Source organism: Corvus hawaiiensis, chromosome 26, assembly GCF_020740725.1.
Source record: "Corvus hawaiiensis isolate bCorHaw1 chromosome 26, bCorHaw1.pri.cur, whole genome shotgun sequence".
Lineage (NCBI taxonomy): Eukaryota > Metazoa > Chordata > Aves > Passeriformes > Corvidae > Corvus > Corvus hawaiiensis.
Genome location: NC_063238.1, coordinates 32080616 through 32104601, shown reverse-complemented (window position 1 = coordinate 32104601; position 23986 = coordinate 32080616). Strand labels below are relative to the sequence as shown.

Sequence of the window (23986 nt, the reverse complement as noted above, 5' to 3'; positions counted from 1 at the left end):
GAGAAATTTCTGGGGTTTATTGTGTGACCCTGAAGAAGGTATATTAGCTAAGAATTTATAAACAACAAGTTTATACGATTATGTGCCTGTAGTGACTTTCAGGAAAATCAGCAGGATACATAACTTATCATAATGCACAAACTTGTAATATTGAAAGAGTTCACATGATTTTCATACTCACTGACAAGTACATTGCTGTGCTTTATTAGTTTTGTCCCAAAACAATGATTTTGGATTTTCTGGCCTACTAATGCCAATAAGCATCCTTACGTAACAAGTGGGGCAGATGTTCACAGAAGGCACTTCTTTACATCAAAACTTGACACTAATAACTGGTGAATTATGAAACTCTTTCACTTCAAGAGCAGAAGCCACAACCCCTGACAACAATAATCTGGACAATGGTTGTTTTCAATTTTTCTTTCGGGGCAAAGATTGCTCTTGTTCTCAGGTAAGATATTATTCTACCTAATTCAACCTGGCTGCCATCAAAAAGATTTAAAAAATTTTATAAAAACATGTTAATAACACCCTCAGTAAGTTCACAGACAACACCAAGCTGGGCATGAGTGTTGATCTGCTGGAGGGTAGGGGGGGCTCTGCAGAGGGATCTGGACAGGCTGGATCAATGGGCCAAGGCCAATGGTACGAGGTTCAACAAGGCCAAGTGTGTTGGGTCACAACAACCCCATGCAGTGCTGCAGGCTGGGGAACAGTGGCTGGAAAGCTGCCCTTGGACAAGGAGCTGGAGGTGCTCGTCGACTGTGACTAAACATGAGCCAGCGTGTGCCCAGATGGCCAACAAGGCCAACAGTATCCTGGCCTGCAGGCAAGCAGGACCAGGGCAGGGATTGTCCCCTTGTACTCAGCACTGCTGAGGCCACACCTCAAATCCTGTGTCCAGTTCTGGGCCCCTCACTACAAGAAAGTCATTGAGGGGCTGGAGCGAGTCCAGAGAAGGGGAGTAGAGCTGGTGAAGGGTCTGGAGCACCAGTCTGATGAGGAGCAGCTGAGGGAGCTGGGGGTGTTTAGCCTGGAGAAAAGGAGGCTCATGGGAGACCCTATCACTCTCTACAACCCCCTGAAAGGAGGCTGTAGCCAGGCTGAGGTCAGTCTCTTCTCCCAGGTAACAAGGGACAGGACAAGAGCAAATTGCCTCAAGTTGCACCAGGGAAGATTCAGATTGGATATTATGAAAAATTTCATCACAGCAAGAGAGGGTAAGAATGAGAACAGGCTGCCCAGGGAATTGGTGCAGTCACCATCCGCGGAAGTGTTCAACAGCTGAACAGATGTGGCACTTCATGAGATGATTTTGTGGACATGGTGGTATAAGGTCAAAGATTGGACTTTATGATCTTGCAGGTCTTTTCCAACCCTAATGATTCGATGATTCTAGTAATTTCTTTTGTACTGTTAGCTCCCAAGTCTAACCAACTTGACCACAGCCACAAGAATGTATCAGGGTTGCTATTAAGCCCATCAAATTTAGCCATACACTAAATGGTTATGAAACCAATTAACTGCTGGCCTGGATTCATTTGGTCGTACTCAAATAATTTCCTGTCAAACATCTGCAGAGGATCAAGTTATTATTCATAGTTTCGCCATAAAATTTTGCACTTATTTCTTTAATCCATTTATTTCAGACTGTTCCTTATTTCTTTGATCTGATTTCAATTTGAGGTGGAACGGTCTTTATATATTAAACTAGGAAACTTTTGGTACCATTACTGCCTGTGTATCAGTTCTGAATTCACTTCTACCCCTACACATTTCTACAACTACACATTTTTTGCTGATGCTGTTATTTTTGCCCAATGTTTTCACTTGGAATCTCACCCTACTCCCACTGAAGTCATTCATTTGGAACCTCCATCACTTTGAATAATCATCATATTGCGCAAAGCAAAGAAATATGCGATAGTTAGACTGGAGGAAAAAGGTCTGTTACTTTACAATAACATATAGCTGAGTTGGAAACAGGGCTAAACAAATTCAAGAATTTATAAAAACTAGCATAATATTTTCTTTTTTATGCTCAGGCTTGCTGATCAAGAAGTTTGTAAGTTTTGCCTTTGTTTCAAATGCATACCCCAGTTTTCAAGTAAAACCTGCCACAGTAAGTGTAAGGCAGTATCTTTTCACAAGTTCTGGATGGAGATGTATTTTGTTCTAATACAAACTGCCCTGATACAACTGACAAAGTTCAAGTGAGTAAAACTGGTGCAGGGAGGAGGAAGGTGACTAAGCTAAAGACTTCAAGAGTAAACATGAATCCTAAAAAGAGAGAGACTGCAGATCCAAGCTCCTCTCACCAATTGTATTTTTGCCCTTACTCCATGACAAAAGGATAAATTCTCTCCTGTAGTCTGGCAGACACTTTCCTCTGTCTGCATTTAATCAACTTTTTCCAAGTACAGGCCCAGTTTTCCCTCCTTCAACTTTTTTCACTTGTCCTTCATTAAGAAAGCAAATAACATTTTCCTTCTCTAGTTCTGTCATTTCTTCCAACTCAGCCTTTCTCTAGACACGATGCAGGAAAGATCACCTATCCACTACCCTGTCATGTGCTAGCAGGTACAACTTGTCTCTTTAGTGTTGCAAACACTAACATTCTTCCAATGAACCCACTGGAATTCCAGGGTGCTTTTGTTTGAGAAATGCTGTATGGAAACAAACTTGCATAGTGTTAATAAATACAACATGACACAACCATGTGTGGTAAGAATAAAAACCCACCGAAGAAAAATTTGCATGGGCTTCAAGAAGCTTTGGGTGAGGTCTTTGATACTTGCATCGCTGGAGACAGATTTAAATGGAAGGGGAAAATGGGATCCTTGAAACTGTCCAGCTTATTCACAGAGAGACTATTTAAGGTCATTCCAAGCTCTTCTTGTCTGTGCTTGTTCTGTATACCATAAATAACCACTGAAGGGAATAATCACTGTTGGGGTTACTTCATAAAGAAGATGCTATTCAAATTTTAGAATAACAGGAAATAGAGCTGTATATTAAGCTTGAAATAGATTTTCATCCATACTAGACAAACTTCTCATGGCAAGCAGTATCACATTTCACCAGAAGATTGGCTCCTTGCAATGGGACTGAATTAACTCCTTTTTTCCCCCCCTACCTCTAAGTGTTTCAAATGTTTTCATATATACAGCCTAACTAGGATAGACTTATCAAGTTATTATATAATATTATACAATGGCTAATTATACAATAGTATCAATTTGACTTTAGGTGGGAATTAATTCTGCCAGTCTGTCTCACAGCCAATATAATATGAAGTTATTATGTACACACACACCCCCACACAATTCTTTCACTAGCTAACTCAAAGTGCACCCAGTGGGGAAGTACAAGCAGTTTTTAATAATTTTAATATTATTTAAAATGACTTTTTAATAATTTTCATCTATTCATGGTGGTATTTAGAATTTATAAAAAAGCAAAGCAAAGCATAGAACTAAAAACAATACCTCTGTAGCAACTCTCCAATATTACTGAAAATACTGGTTTTCCCTTCTATTTAATTTAACACTGGGAACCAGATTTAAAGTACTGACTTAAAGAAAATCTCTAAAACAACCAAGTTAAATAAATAAGCTGATTATTTTCAGAATATCACATAAGTCATATGTGTTATGATCTGACCTTCTGGAGCTGGTTTACTCGCATTTGTTTTTTCTGGATCCTTCACCTTGGATTTACTTGTGTCTTTTCTTCTCTCTATATCTTTAACTGTAAAGTAAGGGGGGAAAAATCAATTAATCTAGAAACAATGCAGTTAGTAGCATATAATTTTCTTCTTCCTGATAAAGTAGTTGCACACAGCATCTGAAGATACGCTTAGGTAATGAGTGACTGTTTCTGGGTTTTCCCTCCCTCCCTTTGACTTTACTATTTTTATGGACCTTTCCCCATTCTATCATCATCAAAGTTCTCAAAACTCTCTTCACACAGGAGAGTCCAAATAGTGACATCAGCACCTAAGCCCATGCAGACAAGATCCCACACTGGAAATACAGTCCAGAAAATTGGCAAATCTAGCTGGGGAAAGTCCAGCACTGAAAAGTCCCACTCCAAGTCAGTCAACACAAAAGCACATCAGCCAGCTGTTACTATCCTCTTTACAGAATCAGCTTAGATCCCATGCCCTGTATTCAGGGCACCAAATACTGCCATGAGTTCAAGGCTGCTCCAGAGCTGAGACAGTTTCCTGTTCCACAAGTGGGTGGGATATCTCCCTTACTATGTCCCAGATCTCTCACAACAGCCAAGCAGAACCCAATTTGGTTAGCAATTCCTATATTACATTAGTAGCCAGTATTGCTCTACTAACAGTCTGAAAGGTTCTGACAAAATCATTGCTAAAGTCACATATTGGGAAGAAAAACCCCTTCCAGAATTTCCTTAGAATGGTAATTGGTATCCATACTCCAGCTGTCTGCAACAGCCAGGAAAAGCTTAAAACAATGAAATGGAGAATATCTTCCACAGAAAATAAAATTCTACCATAATTACACTTTTTATTTTATGTAAAATTGGATTATGACTGACATTCATCCAAGCAGGAACTGAGCCTCAGCCAGGACCAAAGTCTCTCTGTGCTACATCATTCAAAAAAACACTGTGAGGGCATGAAAGGAGGTTATCTGTCTCTTGACTATGCAAGAGAGACAGTACAAACATTCCGTTGTGCATTAGTGGAACCAAAGTCAAATGGAATTCACCAATTTACCCAACAGTATGTGGAATATCTGAATCAACCAGGAGTGCTCCAAGTTCCAATCCAAAATCAATCACAAGACTAAGTTCTAAGGAAGACAGTGAACCACTGCCAAACATCTGAATGTGATCTTCTCAGTATGACAACCTTTTGCAGAACCTACAGTGCTCACACTCCAGGTACAGAGGTGAGAACTAAAACCCTGAAGTTTTGACTCCTCTTCTTATTAATACAGCATGTGTGACTGTGTATCACTTCTGCCTTTAGCAAACAATTGTGAAACTGATTCAGGAGCAAATTCAAGTCCACAAGCTTGCTGGGGATTCAGTTTTTACCAAGGCAGATCTTGGTTATTAGCTGGGTTATAGATAATGCCACAATGACACCAGGTCTTAATTGGAAGTCTGGGTTTAATCCTTAAGTGAACAAGACTCTGACTAAGTCAAACGAGATGTAAAATACCAGAATAATATCAGCCAAAAAGGATGCTGTTGCTTATCCTTCTAGGAGCATTCCTTTGAGAAAAGGCCAAGAGCAAGGTCAAGAGCTGGCCTCCTCTAATGCTAGTGCTATTGAGAGGCTAGTCTCCAGAAAAATGGTACGGAAGTCTGAAAATATTCAAAGGAGACAAGTTGGTCACATCCTGACAGATTTCTGGATTTGGGAACTATCAAAATTCTAACCACAAAGAAAGAAAAGCCAAGACACCAGTTTTACTCAAATATTTACACAGACAAAGATTTTATCTAACACGTGTTTTTACATCTGCATTTTCAAAGGAAAAGAATCCCCATTGATCTTAGTTCATTAAACACTAGCACTAGAATAAGAATGTATAGCTGGCTATATAAAGAGAAATACTCTTTTGACAATAAAATTTTATTGTAAGCTTGAGAATTCTTAGTACATCAGTTACAACTCAACAGCATTAAAACCATACTTCCAATGCACTAAACCAGATGATATTCTCAAAACTCTTTATATATTTGACCTTTTTTCATCTCAAGAATTAGTGGCCACATGTCAGAGAACAGGAAAAAAAAACTTAGGAGAGCAAAAAAAGGATTTGTATATATACTGTATCTGGTTTTACTCATGCAAGGCATCATGTTTTTAAATGAAACTCCAGCCTTAAGTACATGTTTTCACATACAGCAAAGAGAATATACTAAATAGAACACAATCCCCATATTTTTAAATCAAGTTGCCAGCTCTACTTTTCCTAAAGGCCATTTAAAATACAGCTACACCTACTATTATAGAATTTACTGTAGCCTTCTGTGGGCTTCTCTTTAGTGCTAAAGTAATCTGTGGTTTTGTGGGTTTCCTACCCAGGACAGAACTTAAGGCAGTAAATACACAGTTGTGGTGATGAAAAGCTAAAAGGACTTTGATACACACCACATCAAGTATTCAGAATATTTTGTTTTGTGCTGGTTTTAAGAGAAAGGTGATTTAGCAATGACAGTGAGAAAAGTTCAGTGTCAGGGAATTCAGTTTGCTTTCAGCTGTACTCCTACACTGCCACATTATTGTATTTATCAACCAAATCTCCACTAATCATATTTAACATGTTTAGTATTAAGATCAAGATAAATCAGATAAGACATATATATATATATCACTATGATATAGATGTTAAGATCATATCTTGATCATATAAAAAATTAAATTTGTAAATATATTTGACCACTGAAGACCAATAAGAAATCAACCTTTCTAGCAACTAGTTGCCAGTTGGCACAGCTGTAATATTGTTCTAATAAAAAGGAAATATTTCAAGTATCAGAATATAGAAATTTCTTTCCACTCTCTGAAGATTCTTTCCATGAAATAACCAGCTAATTTCCTAATGAAATGAGGAAGAAAGGGATGCCAATCCAATGGAAACAAAGACAGCCCAATGCAAGAATGTACTATGCAATCAATTCAAGCCTCCACCTGTACTTATACCAGTTAAAATACATGGCTTTAATTTTCCTTCCACCACAGAAAAAACTGTTTTTCCATCATCCCCCTTTGTGTAAGACATGTTACTGTTTCAAAAGTTACATTAAATATCTGATAAAATGTGTGTGTCAGCCATAAAGAGACACGTACTTCTGAACTGGCCTTGTGCTGGCTTACTCTCCTTGTCTTCACTGAATGCAATGATCTGAAGGGCATAATTTTGATCTGGAATGAGACCTTGAATAATTGCTTTGGTTGCAGTATTTTGAAGAATTAATTGATTCGTTTTTCCACCTACAGGAGAAAAGACAAAAAAAAAATCCAACAAATACATAACTTTGTTTGCTTTTCTTATAGCACAGTAAACGTAAATAAATTAAACATAAAATTAAAGTAAACTACTTAAAAATACCATAACCTCTACCATGACCTAAGTATTCCCACTTTTTCCACTTTTGGAAATACCTATACAGCCAGACCAGAGACCATCCCAGAAAAGCAACAAGCTGGGCAGACTAACCAGTTTTCTTAAACAGAAACACTCTTAAGATCAGAATTTGTATCTGGGCCTCATGAAACAGCCATGGTGTCCAGCAAAATCATTAAGTAAGAAAAAAAGACACATTTTACAAAAATCTGTCAAGTTTGGTAACATCAAACCAACAGGCTTTTGCTCTCTGATTGGCTGCCAGTTTCGATCCTGCCATACCCACATCACCTCTGAACACTCTCTTTGCCAACTTTCTTTGGGCAAGGAAATTCTCATGTATAAATACAAATATTGAACATTTCTATGTCTATTTATATATAAAGACTGCATACAAATATGTACAAAGACGTATTTTAGCTGTATGTTAAAACTGTTTCTGTAGTTAAATTTGATTTTAAATGTATAGAAGTAGGACCTCTATAGCTCTACACAGCCACTTTGTGGTCTACTTTTTCAAGTTTTCATTCAAAAAATTTTTAAAGATTGCTTTTTTTTTTTTAGTTCTTTTTGATCTTTTCTGGAGAGCTCACTAAGGGATAAGGGACAGGGAGATCCACCTTAACAGCTTGACTGAATTAGGATTCCAATGCTTTCCCTTGAACACTTCCTAGACTTCCTTACACCCTACTGGAAGAAAGGTAAAGACAGATGATCAGTGACAATTCCCAAAGACTACACATGAAGCATAACCAGCATTGACCCACTTCTGCCACCTTAAGCATTCGATTCCCATTTTCTGTGCCTGACAACCCTCTAGTGAAATCAATCTCTCTTCTGTTGACCAGCCAATACTTCATTATCCAAAGCTTGCTCACAGTTTCTTCATCTTGGAGGATGACACTACACTCTGAAAATCTTTTAAGCCTTAGAAACACAGTTCTTTCACCTTAAAAGAGAATACACAGATTTTACCTGAACTTGGAGTGACAAGAAGTTTATATCCAGTGAATTGCCCCTTGGGGGCTTTCCAAGAGATCTGTACACTGTCAGGACTCACTACATTATATCTTAGTCTTGTTGGTGGGGACACTGCAAGTTTGGAAAGAAAACAACATTTCAAATTCAAATAAAAGTAACCCATTTTAAACAAACAAAAATAAACACATATAGGAAGACAACACAAAATTTTAATGGTAAAGGATGCGAGTTATTTAAAATGTCACATACATGAGTTTATTAGTTTGTAAAAGGACATCCCCAGGTGCACTACTTCCCTCAGACAGACCTTTTATTTATCTCTTTACAAAACAAACTAAACAACCTAACAGCAGAGGACAGAAAGACAAACAATGTTAGATGTTAAGACACTAGTTTAGCAGGCAAAGCTGGTAAAAAAAATGCTCTTTGTTAATATATGGGAATTTAAATTGCTCTCTTGCTTACACTGAAAATATGCATGATCTACACTCCTCTATCTCTCATCACTGTGGGCATTTCCCCATATTTAATGTCACCCAGGGCCAAATTTTCAAATCCTTGTGAGGAGAGAATAACCAAGAGAAAAGACAGGCATGCACAAAGCAAAGGGAACATCAGCTGCCCAATTTGCAAATTTTGGCTTAGGCAGCACAAAGCCTGGCAGCTGCAAACACTGCTTCAGTCTCATCAAGACCAGCAGGCATGCACGGGCAAGTCGAGACTTAGACAGGGGAAATCTGGATGGTAAGTAAAATTTGGCTTCTATTTATATTGTGCCATCACCTAGGTTTCTGGGTTTTAACTGAAGCAGCAGGTGAAATAAATAAAAGCATGAAATGACTGAGAAAGAGATGATAATCAGGGAAGCAACTCACACAAAAACAAATGGAAAAACTGCCCCATGTTGTTACCATAATATTAGCAACTTTGTATCTCTGCACATAAACTAGTTTTTCACAGTTTTGCATCCGACTGCTCAGTCAAACTCCACTGATGCTGGACTATACTCTATAAAACCTGCTCTGCTTCAGGGAGGCACATCCCTTCTTCACTGAAGAACTGCAGCAGAGCAGCTGGCAGTGCAGTCTGGGCTATCCAAGGCTGTTGACAAGGGGAAATCTTCATATATTTGAATATAATTTGGCTCACAGAGAAAAAAGTGATCTACAGGGAAAGGCAGCTGGGGAAGCTACCCAGAGGTTGAATAACAGAAGGGCTGGAAAACTTTAAACACCTCCAGCCTTACTCCTCCTCTTCCCATTGCCTCCACAGCCCCCTGAACAGTCTCCTTCATTTTCCAAACCCTTGGTGCCTCTGCCACTACATCCTTAAGGTTTCTCTTAGTAAGTCTAAGAAATCAGGGAAATTATTGGAAGCAGGTAAGTGGCAATTTCTTTTCCCCAGGGCTAAGATTGCTCTTAATTGACTATGCTCACACCCACAGTTTGTTGGTCCTTTAGGTATAATAAACCAACAGCCTCATGATATTTCTGAGATTTAAGGATTACAGCTCATGGAGCATCTGAGTCAATAGGCAGAATGTGCTGGCCAACAATCTCTGGCCTCTCCATTTGACCTGCTACAGCCAATGCAGCTCTGGCACCAGCAGCAGCCAAAGACCTGTACTGAACCGATTACTTTTTCCTACATGCCACTTTTTCCAGCAGCTTGGGGGAAGAAAGAAGGAACGAGGCAGGCTGTAGTTTTTTTGAGATTTGGGGGTGCATGTTTTTTCATGTCATCTACTATTAAATACATTTTGGATCTTAGAAGTAATAATCTGGAGGTTTAATACAAGAGATGTATTCCCTTGCATCCAGCCTCTCATTCAGCAAGCGGCAAGTTTTGTCAGACCAAGAGCAGGCTCTGCAGTTCTCTTCCTCGAGGGACTTAACACCAGAACATAGAAGAGAGAGTACATATCAAGAACAGCTTGGCAACACCTCTGCATTCTCAAAGACTTCAGAGAACAAGCTCAAGAGGACAGGCAAGGGGACAGAAGGAGCAGGCAGCACATGAACTCCACACACTCAAAGCTGTTCTGATTTGCAGCACTGGGCTTACACCCAACCCGTGCATTTCCTCAGTTGCTGGGCACAATCTTGTCAGACCTGATCTTCAGTCTGCCTGTCACCTCCATGAAGTTTAGAAAGAAAGAGGCTGTCAGCAAGAGCATATGCAGGAATCACTGCAAATACAACACTGGTTCTTTGAAAATTTGGCCCTCCTACTGCAAAATGTTTTGCTAGGCAGGTTTCTGCAAGAACATTCAGCATGCTATAATTGTAAAAACATGATAGAGACTATGGCAAAAAGTTTTTAAAGCCAAGCAGACTGTAATTATGGATTAAAGCTTTTAATTCATTCTCAAGATTCATTGTGTCTTTTGAGCTATACATAAATCACAATAAATTGGGGCTGAATGAACAAGAGTGACAAATCATACCTAGAAGTTTGCAAAAATACAATTTCTTTTATTATTTTACCTCAGGAATAGAAAATAAACTTTTAAATAATGACTGTATGCAAGTGCGAAAATGCTGCAGATTTTACTGGGATTAAGTGGTAAATTTGTATGGGGATTAAGAAGCAGAGCAGACAGCAACAAAGAGAGCAACCAAGGACTGACAAAAAACCACCCCAATCATGTCTTAGAATTTCAGAGTTCATTTTCTCTGCCATCTTCTTCCTTCCCCATCATGTCTTTCCATCCTACTTTCAACTTGACAGTTTATGAAAGCACCTTCTAACAAAGAAGCATAGTTCTGGCCTAACTGCTATTAGCCATCACCAAAACAGGTAAATATTTGAGCCCTTAAACAATCACAGATCTTACAAGCAAAGAAGGACACAATCACCAGAAGTTTTTTTGTATACTACAGAGTTACAATGTGAAAGACTAGAAAAGTTGTGCCAGAATAGTCTTTACATAACTGGTTCATTTTCACTGGGTACTTTTTGTATCAAAGGCAGCAGTGCAGCGGAAAGGACATTCCCACACAGCAATAAACCATAAGAAAGAAAATAATTATTCACTAGACAGATAATTGACTGTGTCTTAGTTGTGCAAAGACTAATGTTCTGGCATAGAAAAGTACATATAGCTAAGGAAGTTAAAAATCTAACACTCAAACAGACAACAAAATATTGATGGGAATTACTATGCATTCACCAACCTGAAGAGGATATCTTTATTTCTTTGGACCTTTATTGTCTGTGGAAAAAAATCTCACTTCTTGCAGAAAGGGAAAAAAATTAATCCAAGCTGAGTCAGTTAACTGATAAAAATCAGTAGCTAGATCTCATTAAGTGGTTTTACAGGAATGCAAAGAGAATGGCTGTCAGCAACATTAGAGCAGTCACCCAAAAGAAAACTGACAAGTTCAAGGCTTTGGTTTGTGCCACCAGGTAAATAAGCACTCCAAACACATAACTCCTATGGACAACTAGGGAAAGAATGCTTTCAACTCTTACGGGAAAGGAAAAATACAATAAATTGCTTATGGACAATTCTCCAAGACATCCAATAGTCCGAGTTTGGATACTAACTAAATATTGTGGCTTCCAATTTACTGTTGTCATAAGAATTGAACAACTTAAAAATTGCAATTACTTTGCAATTACAGTAGTAATACATGAAAATTATTGCTACATAAAGAAAAGTTTCTGTCTTTAAATACAGAAAAAGTCTCAAAGCAAGTTACTTTATGAATAAATCAAAAATTCCCAAGTGTTTTTCTTGCCCATCTCTATTTTCATGTACTATATAAGAACATAAGTAGACAAAAGATGGTATTTATACATTATATTGAATGGGGAAGAAACAGCAGTGCTGAAAAAATAATCGTTGTTGAGTAAAAACCAAACAGCACTATGTGGTTTATAAGGCAATAGGGCAAAAAATGAGACTGAACCACACAGCTTCTCTGAAAGGATAATTTGTAGCTTCAGGCACGTTGGCTTCAGTCTCACAACCATATTCTCCTTTCCAAGAAGTCACATTACACACATTTACCTGAGCATCTTTGCCAAAGGAAGGAAACACAAGCTGGAACTAATACCAGCTCTTCCTACACCTTGGCAGAGTGTAGTTCCTTAAAACAGACAAACAAACTGTATTAAATTGTTAATTGCTAGACAACTGCATGAAGAGCTTACTTCAAGAGGTGGCAACCTTGAGAAAAGAACGAATTGGAGAAACATCTTATTACTTTAAGTATACCAAGAGATTTTTTTTTCCTGTGAGCATGGAATAGAGACTTCTTATCACCTCATTCAATAGAATAACAGTCATGTTGGGCCACGGAAACAGTCCACTTAGCTTAGTATCACACTGCTGACAGCATTTCATAGCTGATGCTTGTTGGAAGAACCTAATAACAAGGGAAGTATTGTTCTTTATCCATCAAGAATAAATTCACCAACTCTAACTTCTGCTGGTGTGATTACTGTGGAAAAGAAACTCTCTCTAACCTTCATTTCATTGTATTGATATTAAAGGGAGAAAACTCCAACTATAACTGATTGAATCAAAGTTTAAAAAAAAGCAGAGAAGAACACAGTTTTCCAACATCCAGGAATTTTGCAAAACTTTCTGGAGATGGATCGCAATCCCCAGTCCTGTTTTGTAGATCTTAACCATCTGTATTAGGACTGAAATACAGAGAAAGGACTAACCATATGCTTTGCTTTATTGGCTCATTAAGTCACAAACATTCTGGACTTCATTTCTGACCAGAATTGATGCACTGAACATTGGGAACATACATTTTTTGATTCACCTCACATCGCCAACATCATATATTGCAGCTTACACGTGTCCCTAAGTTCTGGGAGAGGCTTGTAAAATGCTCACAGATTTCCAAACATCCAAGATGGTATGCTTCCCCAGCACTCAAGTGCCACGCAGACTGGACAACACTGCTACTTGCATTATCAGGATTTTAAAAGCCTCACGTCGCCAATAGTCTCTGAATATGTTCATGAATAATGCATTATACAAAACACTTTAGAAGACCCCAGGATCCAATTCTGCTCCTGGTTATGCCCATGCAGTCTCATATCAAAGGGATTACATAAATCTGAGGTTGAGAGAAATGCCTTTCTTTAGAAATCATAAAAACTCATTGGTATTCATCCTCCCTCCTTCCCCAAGCAATAGGATAAATTTTCTCTAGCAGTCAAGCCACTGTCAGTACAATCCAACAAGTATGTAAGCCTAACAATCCCAGCAGTATCCTTTAATACTCACAAAGGAGATTTTCATTTTAAAAGCTGCAGAAGTAGTCTGTGACATTTAACAGATCTGTGCAATATGGAATGATATAAGCACTACAACAGCTACTGTTCCAAAAGAGAAAAAAATACATACTCCATACAAGCTTAATACCATATCTGAGCCTTCAAACTTACTTGATTACACAGAGGACAGTAAGAGCAATTTCTGATAAGTGCTTTCATGTAAATAGGAGTAAAAAAAATGTTGCATATAACTCATTTTGAGACACACGAATTTGCACAAGTATTTATGCTATTTGAGATATTGGGTTCAAAGAGCACACATGAAGATATAATTCTACTCCCACCTGCTCCCCGAGATCAGCAGCAAAATTCCTGCTTCATTTCAGTAGTAATGGATTCACATCCTACTAAGATGTGAACACTTGCACTTGGAATAAAAAGTCTATTTCTGCACATCAGAGTGAAAAGCTCCATCTTATTTATGATTTACCTTGGCCCTGGACATCACTGACGAAAAAAGCTGTGACAGCTAGAAAAGCCAAGAGGAAACAGCTCTGTATCTCATATCGACAAAGCATCTTCTTCCCCTCGATACACACAGTATCAGCAGGTCTGAAAACACATGGAACAAAAAGAATTACTAAACAGGCAAAGAGAAGGCATACACTTCAATGAAAATTGTGGGGAAAATCTGGATTCGATCAAAACAAATAAAAAAACCTTAAGCAAATAAAGCAAACAAACAAAAAGGAATTCACCACAGACATCAGTGGAAACAAAATTTCCTGGCAGCAGTTTTATGTCCAAAGCACATTTTACCTGAAAGGGATAAAGAACCCCACTTGGGCTACTCAGCAGTTTTGAAAACTTCGCCCATCTAAAAAGAAATTCTATATTCTTTACTAATCATACACAAGCATTGGAAATAGAGTAAGCTGTAGATAACAAAGTACAACATTTATCTCTATACAACCCAGTTTTGTAAGAACCTTACCAAGATACCTGTGGCAAAGAACTCTGAAACTTGTTAAAAAAGGTAGAACTTAGTTCTGAAGGAACTCAAGTCCTCTTCTCATTGTCCTCTACAGCCTACTCTCTTTTTCCTTTTTCTACCTTATTCAGCTTATCCTGTGTTCTCTGTTGGACTATCTGCACTTACAGTAGGTAATATCATGGTCAAAACCATTTACACTAACTTAACCAGTTAGGAAAAAACAACCCTTAAGAATGCAGCAGTACATGAATACTAGAAGTCCTCCTAGGTGAATTAGCTGGTTTACAATTCTGGTGCCAAAGAGCAAGTTGCAGAATGGGTAATTTATCTGTCCATAGAAGTTGGCTTAAAAACAGTACCAATTTCATCATCTGAACATGTATTTTAACACTTTCCAGTAGATTTCAAGTTATACAGAAGTATCTCTCAAGATACATCAACATGTGCCTAGCACCATACTTAGAAACATTTGTCTTTCACTCAACTTCACTCAACTGCACTAGTTTTAGCCAATTTTCTGGGCCAAGAAGAAGATTTTTTTGCTGTCCACTCCTGTTAAAATTCTACAGGAGAAACAAATTAAGATAATTAATAGTAGAGTTCTTGCTGTCAGCAAAGAGCATCTGAAGGTTTACTTAAGTTTTGGTTTATGTATTTCCATTTTTCAGGTTTCTCCCATTTACCTCCTGTGTCCTTTTCTCTAATATTCCTGACGTACCATCACTGCTCTAGCTTTCCATGTTTTCCTTGTCTTGAAGGCACAAAGCAACTGGTTCATCCACTATCTAATATAAAACGCAGACTGAAGTACCTCAATCGTTATTAAACAGAAGAAGATAAGACCTACATCCCCTTCTCTCTTTGAGTATTTGCAACCTGCTATAGTTATCTGAGGACTTGGTAGGTCTACTGTCACAAATCCCAGTCATGGATGCTTGATACAACTCCTAGAAAGATATGTGGGGATTACACATTGTAAATTCCATCTCCACAGGAGGTTATCAAAGTTTCAACCAAATTATCAACAAATTTCACATTACTTAAACATACATTTGGAATCCATCTCTTACAGTATAAATCACTCAAGATAGAGGCAAATACCTAGATCCCAAAACAAATATGTGCACCAGGAACTTATATATTGCTACGCAGAGTTCTTAGACCCATCCTCCAGACAGAATTCAGAAACCAGTGGAAAGTTCCCAGGTTTCCTACTACATGAACCAAAGGACACCCAAGGACCACAATCACCAGCTGCCTAGTGACAGGCAATAGGAGGAACCAAGAGTATCTCAAAACAGGCTGAAATCCACCTCAACATTTATCTCATGTTAGGTACTGATGCTTCTCCCCTCACTCAGGAATACAACCTGGATCAAGTAAACACAGACTCTTCAAACGACAGCAAACAACTCATTCTTCCAGGCAGTTACCACTGATAATGCGTGGATTTCCATCCATAATAACCCAGACATTAAAATATTCACTCACAGTGGTGGCTCAATTCCCCATCTGCTACGTTTGATATAAACCCTCCTCCAAAGAAAGAGCTATAAATACTAATGGACCGGTAATCCTGTGATAGAAACATTCTCTACTGCTGCTTTTAGAGAAAAGCCAGAAAAATAAGATTTATTGGAATAGACACAACTGGTGCTGGATCAACTACACGCAAGTTCACCTCTGCAATGATCTGCACGTCAGGGTTCACTTAACCAGGAAAGGAAACCCCCCCTCTGCAGCCACCTTGTGGCTGACATCGTCTGGGACTAAAAACAAATATCCTATTCCTTCTGGTTTTTATATATTTAACCTTTTAGTAAGTATGTGGTAAATGAGTTATCTGCCAGACTAGCGCTGGGAGCAGACACCAAGCCCTCGCAAGTCAAGAAGCCTGCCATGGGGTGAGCCCGGCTCCCCACAGCATCTCTCCCAGCTGGGCTCCAGTACTTCTGGCACAGGCCTGGAAACAGGGCACCCTCTTCCGAGGGAAGGACGCGCCCTCGAGAGCTCCCAGGGGGACAAATGCGGCACGCACCCTCCGCACTGCCCCGGCTCCGCGCGTCCAGCCCAGGGGAGGAGGCTGAGCCGCCTCCGCGCAGCCCTGGCTCTCCGCCTGGGGACGGGCAGGTCAGTCGGGGTTTTTCCCCTATCTCGGTGTCTCGCTGCGGAGCGGCGTGGCCCCGCTGCCCGGGAACACGCTCGCGTTCCTTGGGTCGACGTCCCGCTGGGCAAAGCCGGAGTGCGACCTGCCCCGGCCCCGGAGACGGGAAGGAGGCGGAGGAGATCGGGGCCGCGCTCTCCCGCTCGCCTCTCCACAGCCCCGCAGCGCGGCCCCAGCCTGGCCCGGGCGGCCGCGGCTCACAGGCTCTGCTCCTGACCCCCGACTCCTCTTCGGGGGCCCCCCACCACCAGCACCCACCCGTGTGAAACCGAGTGCCCCCTGCCCCAGGTCAAGGGAGGGACAGCGGGGAGCTCGCTGTCTCCGCGGAGCTGAGGCGGGGAACGGGCCCCGTAAGAGCCGGGGGCTGCCGGCACGGAGCGGGGACGCGCTCGCCGGCCCGGGCAGCCCCACGAAGAAGGCACCGTGCGGAGCCGGGGCGGAGCGACTGCCCTGACACAGCGCGGCACCGAGCGAGGGAGGGAGGGAGGAGGCATCCGCGGCGGAACGCGGGCAGCAGCCAGAGCCTCCGCCCCACCAACAGTGAGACCGATTGGGTTTTAATTACTATCAGTTTTAAAAGTAAGGCCTTTGCAAGAGTTTCTAAAAGGGTTTCCCCGTCCTAGCCCGAGATCGCCACCTTCCACTCCTCCACCTCCTCCTCCATCGCCCCATTCTCCCTCTGGGGCCCCGCTCCTGCCGCCGCGGAGGTGACCGGGCAGGTGGGTGGGAAGCGCTCCGCTGCTGCCCCGACCCCTGCCCGCCCCGCCCCAGCCCTCCAGGGAGACGAAACGGAGCGCACACCGACCTGTGCGGACATCAGCCGGGGAGCGGCCGGCGGGGAGCGGCCGCTCGTTTTCACGCGGGGCTGCGGGTGCTAAGCCGGCTGCGGGAGAGCCGCTTCCCTCCCCACTGGCTGCTCCGCATCTGATAAGGCGAAAGGGTAGCGAAAGGAGGCGGGCAATTATAGAATAGAAGGTGGAAGGGGGGGGGGGGGGGAGGGAAGATGCATAAACGATGCCTGAGATCCCACCCTCCGCCCCCGAGCCCGACCCCCGCGGCGGGGGCGCGGCCAGGTACGCGGGAGGCAGGGCCGGGGGGCGCGGGCAGCATTCCATGGGCAGGTGCTGGTCTTGCCAGTGTCCTCGGTCCTCTGGGTTTGCTACCTGTTAACTGATTTTCCTCTCTCCCAAGTTTCTCATTCACTTCGTTTATAAATGATTTAGAAGTTGTCTACTCCTCAGTACGGCTTGGAATGCAAGTATTCCCCACGCCAGCTATTGAGATGTGTGGATTAGTGACTCATTGGGGAAATATTTATAAGTGTTCCAATACTTGTCTGGCTTAGTATAAACCTTGATTAAAAGTGTTGTAGTACATATGTACATTTTTTGCCATACGGATAGACACTGCAATGGTACATGGAATGGCAGAATCTATATTCTATATTTCCATAGAAATATGAGTTGCCCTGTGGTATATCCTACTGAATTTGCAATTAAGGCTACTATTCACAAAGTTTGTAAGTCCTGAGAATTTAAGAGGTGAATGAAAATATTCATTACAACATGCCTGGTCATCTGTGTAAAATTACAAACGAAATCACTGAAGGACTGAAGTTAAGAAACAGGCGTAGGTGATACAGAGATGTGCATACTTTCTTAATGTAAGTAGGAGCCCCTTCTAGGGAAGGAGAAGGCAGTGAGTCACAAGGAGATGACTAAGTGTAAAGTAGGACCTTCTGTTGCTGAGTAGGATCCCCAGTCCTGCGGATTCTTGTCCAAATTCATAGTTCATGGATATCTTTCCAGTTAAACTGCAGAAGTGTTTGAGCTTTAAAGAAACTCTTTAAGTCTAGTCGTTTTCTATAGCAAAGGTTCAAAAACATTCTTAGGTACAAAAAGCATCTACCAGATTCTTAGATCCTGTCATCGGCAGTTTTTCTATTACACTGCCAGCTGTGTGCAATGGCCAACACGCATACCAGTCAGGAAGAATAGCTTTCAAGATAACAATTCCTCTGAAGCAAAAAGATGTTCAGCTCATTGATGTTAAATATGACACAGTTTGTACCTCTTTCAGTCCCTAATTTATGTATTTAGCTAAACAGTAATACCCAGAAGAACAGGAAACAGATCATAGAATCATAGAATATGCTGAGTTGGAAGGGGCCCATCAGGATCATCAAGTCCATCTCCTGGCCCTGTGCAGGACTCCTCAAGAATCACACCGAGTGCCCGAGAGTGTTGTCCAAATGCTTCTTGAACTCTTTCAGGCTTGGTGCTGTGATGACTTCCTTGGGGAGCCTCTTCCAGTTTTCAAACACCCTCTGGGTAAAAAACCTTTTCCTGATATCCAACCTAAACCTCTCGTGACTCAGCTCCAGGCCATTCCCTTGGGTCCTGTCTGGTCACAAGAGTGAAAACATCATTACTTGATCCACTACTTAGCTTCACAAGGAAGTTATAACTGCAGTGAGGTATCCCCTCAGTCTCTTTTTCTCCAGACAGAAAAAACCAAGTGACCTCAACTGCTCCTCTTACGACTTCCCCTCCAGACCCTTCACCATCCTCATGGCCCTCCTTTATGACACTCTCTAATAGCTTAATATCTTTTTTATATTGTATCACCCAAAACTGTACCCAGAACTCGAGGTGAGGCCATCCCAGTGCAGAGCAGAGAGGGACAATCCCCTCTCTTGCCCAGCTGGCGATGCTGTGCCTGATGCCTCCCAGGTCAGGGTTGGCCCTCCTGGCTGCCAGGACACTGCTGACTCATGTTCATCTTTTCACTGTACCAGGACCCCCAGGTCCCTTTCAACAGCTCTGCTCCAGCCCCTCATACCCCAGGCTATACATACAGCCAGGGCTGTCCCATCCCAGGTGCAGAATCCGGCACTTGCCCTTGTTAGACTTTACACAGTTGGTGACTTCCCAGTCCTCTGTTTTGTCTCTCTGCAGGGCCTCTCTGCCCTCAAGGGAGCCGACAGCTCCTCACGATTCAGTGTCTTCAGCAAACTTACTGAATATTCCCTCAAGTGCTGCATCCAGGTCATTAATGATGATGTTGAAGAGAACTGGGCCAAGGATGGAGCCCCATGGAACACCATGAGTGACAGGTCACCAGTCTGATGTCACCCTATAATTCTTTTTGCCTGACCTGTGACCCAGTTGCTCACGTAACTCAGTTTTCCAGCTGTGTGCTGGACAATCCAGAAGGATTCTGTGAGAGACAGTATCAAAGCTTTGATGAAGTCCTAAAAGATTACATTTACTGGCTTCCCTTGATGCATCAGTCTATTTGCAGTGCCCCTGAAGACTTGGTAAATGTAGAGAGGTAAATCAACCCAATTCACGATTGCTTCCTGGCTCATGTATTTCAGGGTAGGAAAGGAACAGCCTGCCAAGGGGAGAGTCTGGCTCCCCCTCTTTCGCTATTTTTTTTTTTTACCCTCCTCCCAGATTTAAAATGTGGTATCTAAAGTCCATGAGCACCATCCTGTGGCTGCAGCTAGTTGGAGTATTGTGACTTAATAGAGAAAGGTCTTGAGGATTTCACTGATGGGTAAATAGATTCTGTAACTCTTTGTAGCCTTCAAATGTCTTGATACTTTAGTTTTTATTCACCTGTTTGCATCAGAATTTAAATTAATATTTTAAGATTATGCAAAGTGTGTGCTTTCAAGTGTAACTCAGCTGATTTTAGTATCCTTTTATTTTCCTTATTTACAATGCTATTTTAACATTATCTGACCACTTTTAGTGCTAATGATACTTATTACCATTGAGTTTACTCAGCTTTCTCTGGAAGGCACCATAGATCTCCTTCCATTATTCCAAGGAAGAACTATTGTTGTTCACAATTTCAAGGTAAAAATTATAAGATTCCTTGAAAGAGTTTGTATAATGTGCACATCTGGAAATAGAGTAAGATCACAGTATGCTTAATTTACAAATGATTTACCAATGTTTCCTTCTTGTCTTCCATTAAAAACAAACAAACAAAAAGCCTTTGAGTTTTAAGAATTAATTTACTGATTGTGAATTGACCCCATAAATTTACTTTCCACTATTTTGAATTGGCCAAGCCTCAGTGATTTCAAAAGCACTACAACAATTTACAGTCACCACATTTTAAAAGTATTCACATCAGCAAGATATGGATCATCTTTTGCTTGGCCATTGTAGGTTCTGCAACATTTCTATAAATAGGATTACATGGCAATGATATTGGAAATACAGCTGGAAACAATTCCATTACTCCATCACAGCAGCAACAGAATTAGTGCAGCCTCACGACCTCAAAGTGAGCTGGCTGAACATCTAATGGTATGATTAAACCAAGCCATGGATCACCAGCAGCAGTACTTGTGCAAACTGAACAGAAAACAAAATAATGGATGTTTTTGGTGGCTGTGGGGCAGAATTGCACTGTAATTTTCAATCCTTATCTTTTTTTTTTTCATATTTTCTGCTTTTTAGGATATACTTAGAATATTTCTCTGGCTTTTGTCATATACTAATGAATGCCATAAATGCCATTTTTCACTAGATTTTGGAAATGAGAATATCAAGTTTGGGGTATATTTTCAAATGGCAAATAATCCAAAATTAATTAGGTCTTGTATTCTTTTATTAAAATGATGTTTTTAAAGCTGACTAGCATTTTTAACTCCTAAACTAAAATATCTTACAAAGAAATTAACAATTTTAAGTGCCCTTTCTCCTCCAGCATCGAAAAGCTCCAGTCACATTCAAAGATTTGGACTATGGCACATCTATTTGAATGACTCAAATAACTCCCTAGGCCTAACAACAATTCATAGATTATTCTTTTTTTTGCTATTAAAAGAACTCCATAACACAGAGACAGAGATAATACTTGAAGTGAAGCATAACTGACTTTTGCTTTATATTTTGTTAAATATAATGGAACATTATATACTCTTTGAAAAGTGGTTTGCCAAGATCAGTCTGTCAACACTTGCAGTAATTAGGTGATCTGTGAAGTAAATCATGCACTGAGAGAGCAGAGGACTTAAGACCATATTCTGCCCAAATTAAAAATAGAGAAAAAATATTTTGTGATGTACCTTCTTTAACTTATTAGCCATGCATTCTTACTTTTTAATTTTTCTCTTCATTAGTTAAGGCAATTATTTTGTGATGTGAATATACAGTGAAATGACTTCTGAAAAGGGTAGGTGTTTTTTGTGAAGTTTTTTTTTTCGAGTGGCTTTCTTTGTGCTACAACTCTTTCTCTGATATCAACCCCACAAATGTGGCTTTTTACATCTCTGTTTTTAGGCAGGAACTGTCAAAATAGTCCAGCATTGCTTCATTATTTGTTGACATGTCTGATAAATCATTTTCATTTCCTTGATACTTTTTGGATTTCAGTGCTCTCTGCACTTTAGTGAGCTGCTAGGTCTATTCATCTGAAGCTTATTACACATAATGAGGTAAATGAAAGGGATGCAGAAGAAACCAGATTGATGCCATGGCCATTGAAGTGTAACTGTTCATGTTTAGAGTTGGTCCTGCTACTCCAAACATCCAGGAAAGAGAGCAAAACTGGGCAAAAGGACCATAGAGAAATGGAAAAAAAACCCCAAGTATTATTTAGTCATGTATTTTTCTGTTCTCTTCTCAGTATGAAGAAGGTAATGGCAAGAATGACAAGGTTAGTGTTTCATAAAGTTGGCTTTTCATTCTGCAGTCAAATTAGATCTCTTTAGATTTGTGAGGTGAGGTTATCTACCCTGGGTTTACATTTCAAATCTCAGCTAGTTTCTGAGCCTTTTTCTGGCCAGTGCTGAGGAATAAATATAGCTGTATGAGCCTGGCAACATGGTCAGGAGCTACTTTCATCCTTCTGAGCCTCTGACATGTGCAGCTTGTCCAGATCCATTTAGGGAGGGACTTCAGCCACTTATTAAAGTCCGTGAGCAGCAAGGAGGCTGAGTTCAGCTTGCTGAGATGCTGAAGGTGCAAATTCCTGCACCTGCAGCCTCCTCATGGCTGCAGTGAAAGGACAGAGCACCAGAGAAGTGGTGTTATCCTCTCTGACATGCTCACAGGGCAGGAGCCCATCTTACCTCACTGGACAACGAGGGCTTGTGTGTGCTCTTTCTCCCCTAGGCTGGAACAAGAAGGAGGTGTTTCCTCATCTGTTGCTGGGCAATGTTCTGGACCCAGCAGCATTATACAGGATCACAGAGTCTTTGGAAGGCATCTCTGGAGAACATCTAGTCCAACCCCACCCTGTTCAAGGAGGGTCAGCTAGAGTGGGTTCCCAGGGCCATGTCAAGTGGAGTTATGAGTATCTCCAGGAATGGAGACTCCACAGCCCCCAGGTGACCTACTCCAATGTTTGACCACCTTCACAATGAAGAGAAAAAAACTTACCATAACACAAATGTTTTCTTATGTTCAGAGGGAATTTAATGTGTTTCAGTTTGTTCCATTGCCTTTCACATTGTTGCTTGGTACATTGAAAAATGTCTGGCTCCCTCTTCATTCGTTCCCATCAGGTATTTATTTATCCAAATGGGTAAGATCTCCCTGAGCCTTCTCTTTATGAAAGATGCTCCAAGCCCTTAATCATCTTTATGGTCCTCTCTGGACTCACTCCAGTATGTGACCCAGCATCCAGATGCAGGGATTTAGCAGAGAGGAAAGATCGCCTCCCTTGACATGCTGGCAGTGCTTTTCCCCATGCAGGCTGTGAGGCTGTTTACCTTCTGTGCTGCAAGGGCACACTGCTGGCTCAGCAGCAGCTTAGTGTCCTCCACTCTAGGGCCTTTTCTGCAAAGTCAGTCAGCCACCAGTGTGTACTGGTGTCTGAGGTTATTCCTCCCAAAGGGCAGGAGCTTGCACATCCTTTTGCTGAGCTTCATAACATTCCTATTTTGCATTTCTCCAGCCTGGTGAGGGCGCTACAAAGAGTAGCAGAACCTTCTTATGATTTAGTCACTCCTCCCAGCTTTTTTGCTAGCTGCAAACTTGTTCAAGGTGCACTTTCCACCATAGACCAGTCCATTAATGAAGAGTCAAAGCAGTACTGGCTCTGGTATCAACCCCTGAGGTACACCTCTAGTGACTGAGTTCCAGTTGCACTTCATGCTCCTGATCGGAACCCCTTGAGCCCAGAAATTCAGCCAATTTTCAGTTCATCTCGCTGTCCACTTATTTAGTCTGTGCCTCAGCAGTGTGTCTATGAGGAAGTTATTGAAGAAAACATTACTAAAGTTAAGATGCAGTCATAATGTGATCACTGCTCCCATTTGCTCCCAGGCTACATGCTAAGACTTCATCAACCCTCCTGAGATAGCACTGCATCTGGTGGGTGGGTCCTGGGACACTGTCAGCATGGAGACAGGGTGCCCACAGTAAAGAGGAAAAAACAGACTTTGTGAAGTTGGATCTATCAGCAGCTGGAAATGGGTAGGTACAAATACAACATCAGCCTGGCAAAAGGTTTCACTGTATTATG

At 41.1% G+C, this 23986-nt stretch overlaps 1 protein-coding gene across 10 annotated transcripts in view; it reads right to left on the bottom strand.

Annotated features, from left to right (window-relative positions):
* COL14A1 (collagen type XIV alpha 1 chain) overlaps positions 1 to 17680 on the bottom strand; it is a 115340-nt gene extending 97660 nt beyond the window's left edge. For 6 of the 10 annotated variants that reach the window (XM_048286240.1, XM_048286244.1, XM_048286243.1 and 3 more), the window contains exons 1-5: positions 17301 to 17451; positions 13828 to 13949; positions 8091 to 8207; positions 6839 to 6982; positions 3664 to 3750 (exon numbers count right to left, since the gene is read on the bottom strand). In XM_048286240.1, coding sequence (XP_048142197.1) covers positions 3664 to 3750; positions 6839 to 6982; positions 8091 to 8207; positions 13828 to 13915 — 436 coding nt within the window. In that variant the 5' untranslated portion in view covers positions 13916 to 13949; positions 17301 to 17451. Of the gene's footprint in view, positions 1 to 3663; positions 3751 to 6838; positions 6983 to 8090; positions 8208 to 13827; positions 13950 to 16753; positions 16869 to 17300; positions 17453 to 17658 lie in introns of those variants that run through there. The other 4 variants (XM_048286242.1, XM_048286249.1, XM_048286241.1 and 1 more) reach the window with 4 other exon arrangements.
* Positions 17681 to 23986: the final 6306 nt, after the last annotated feature.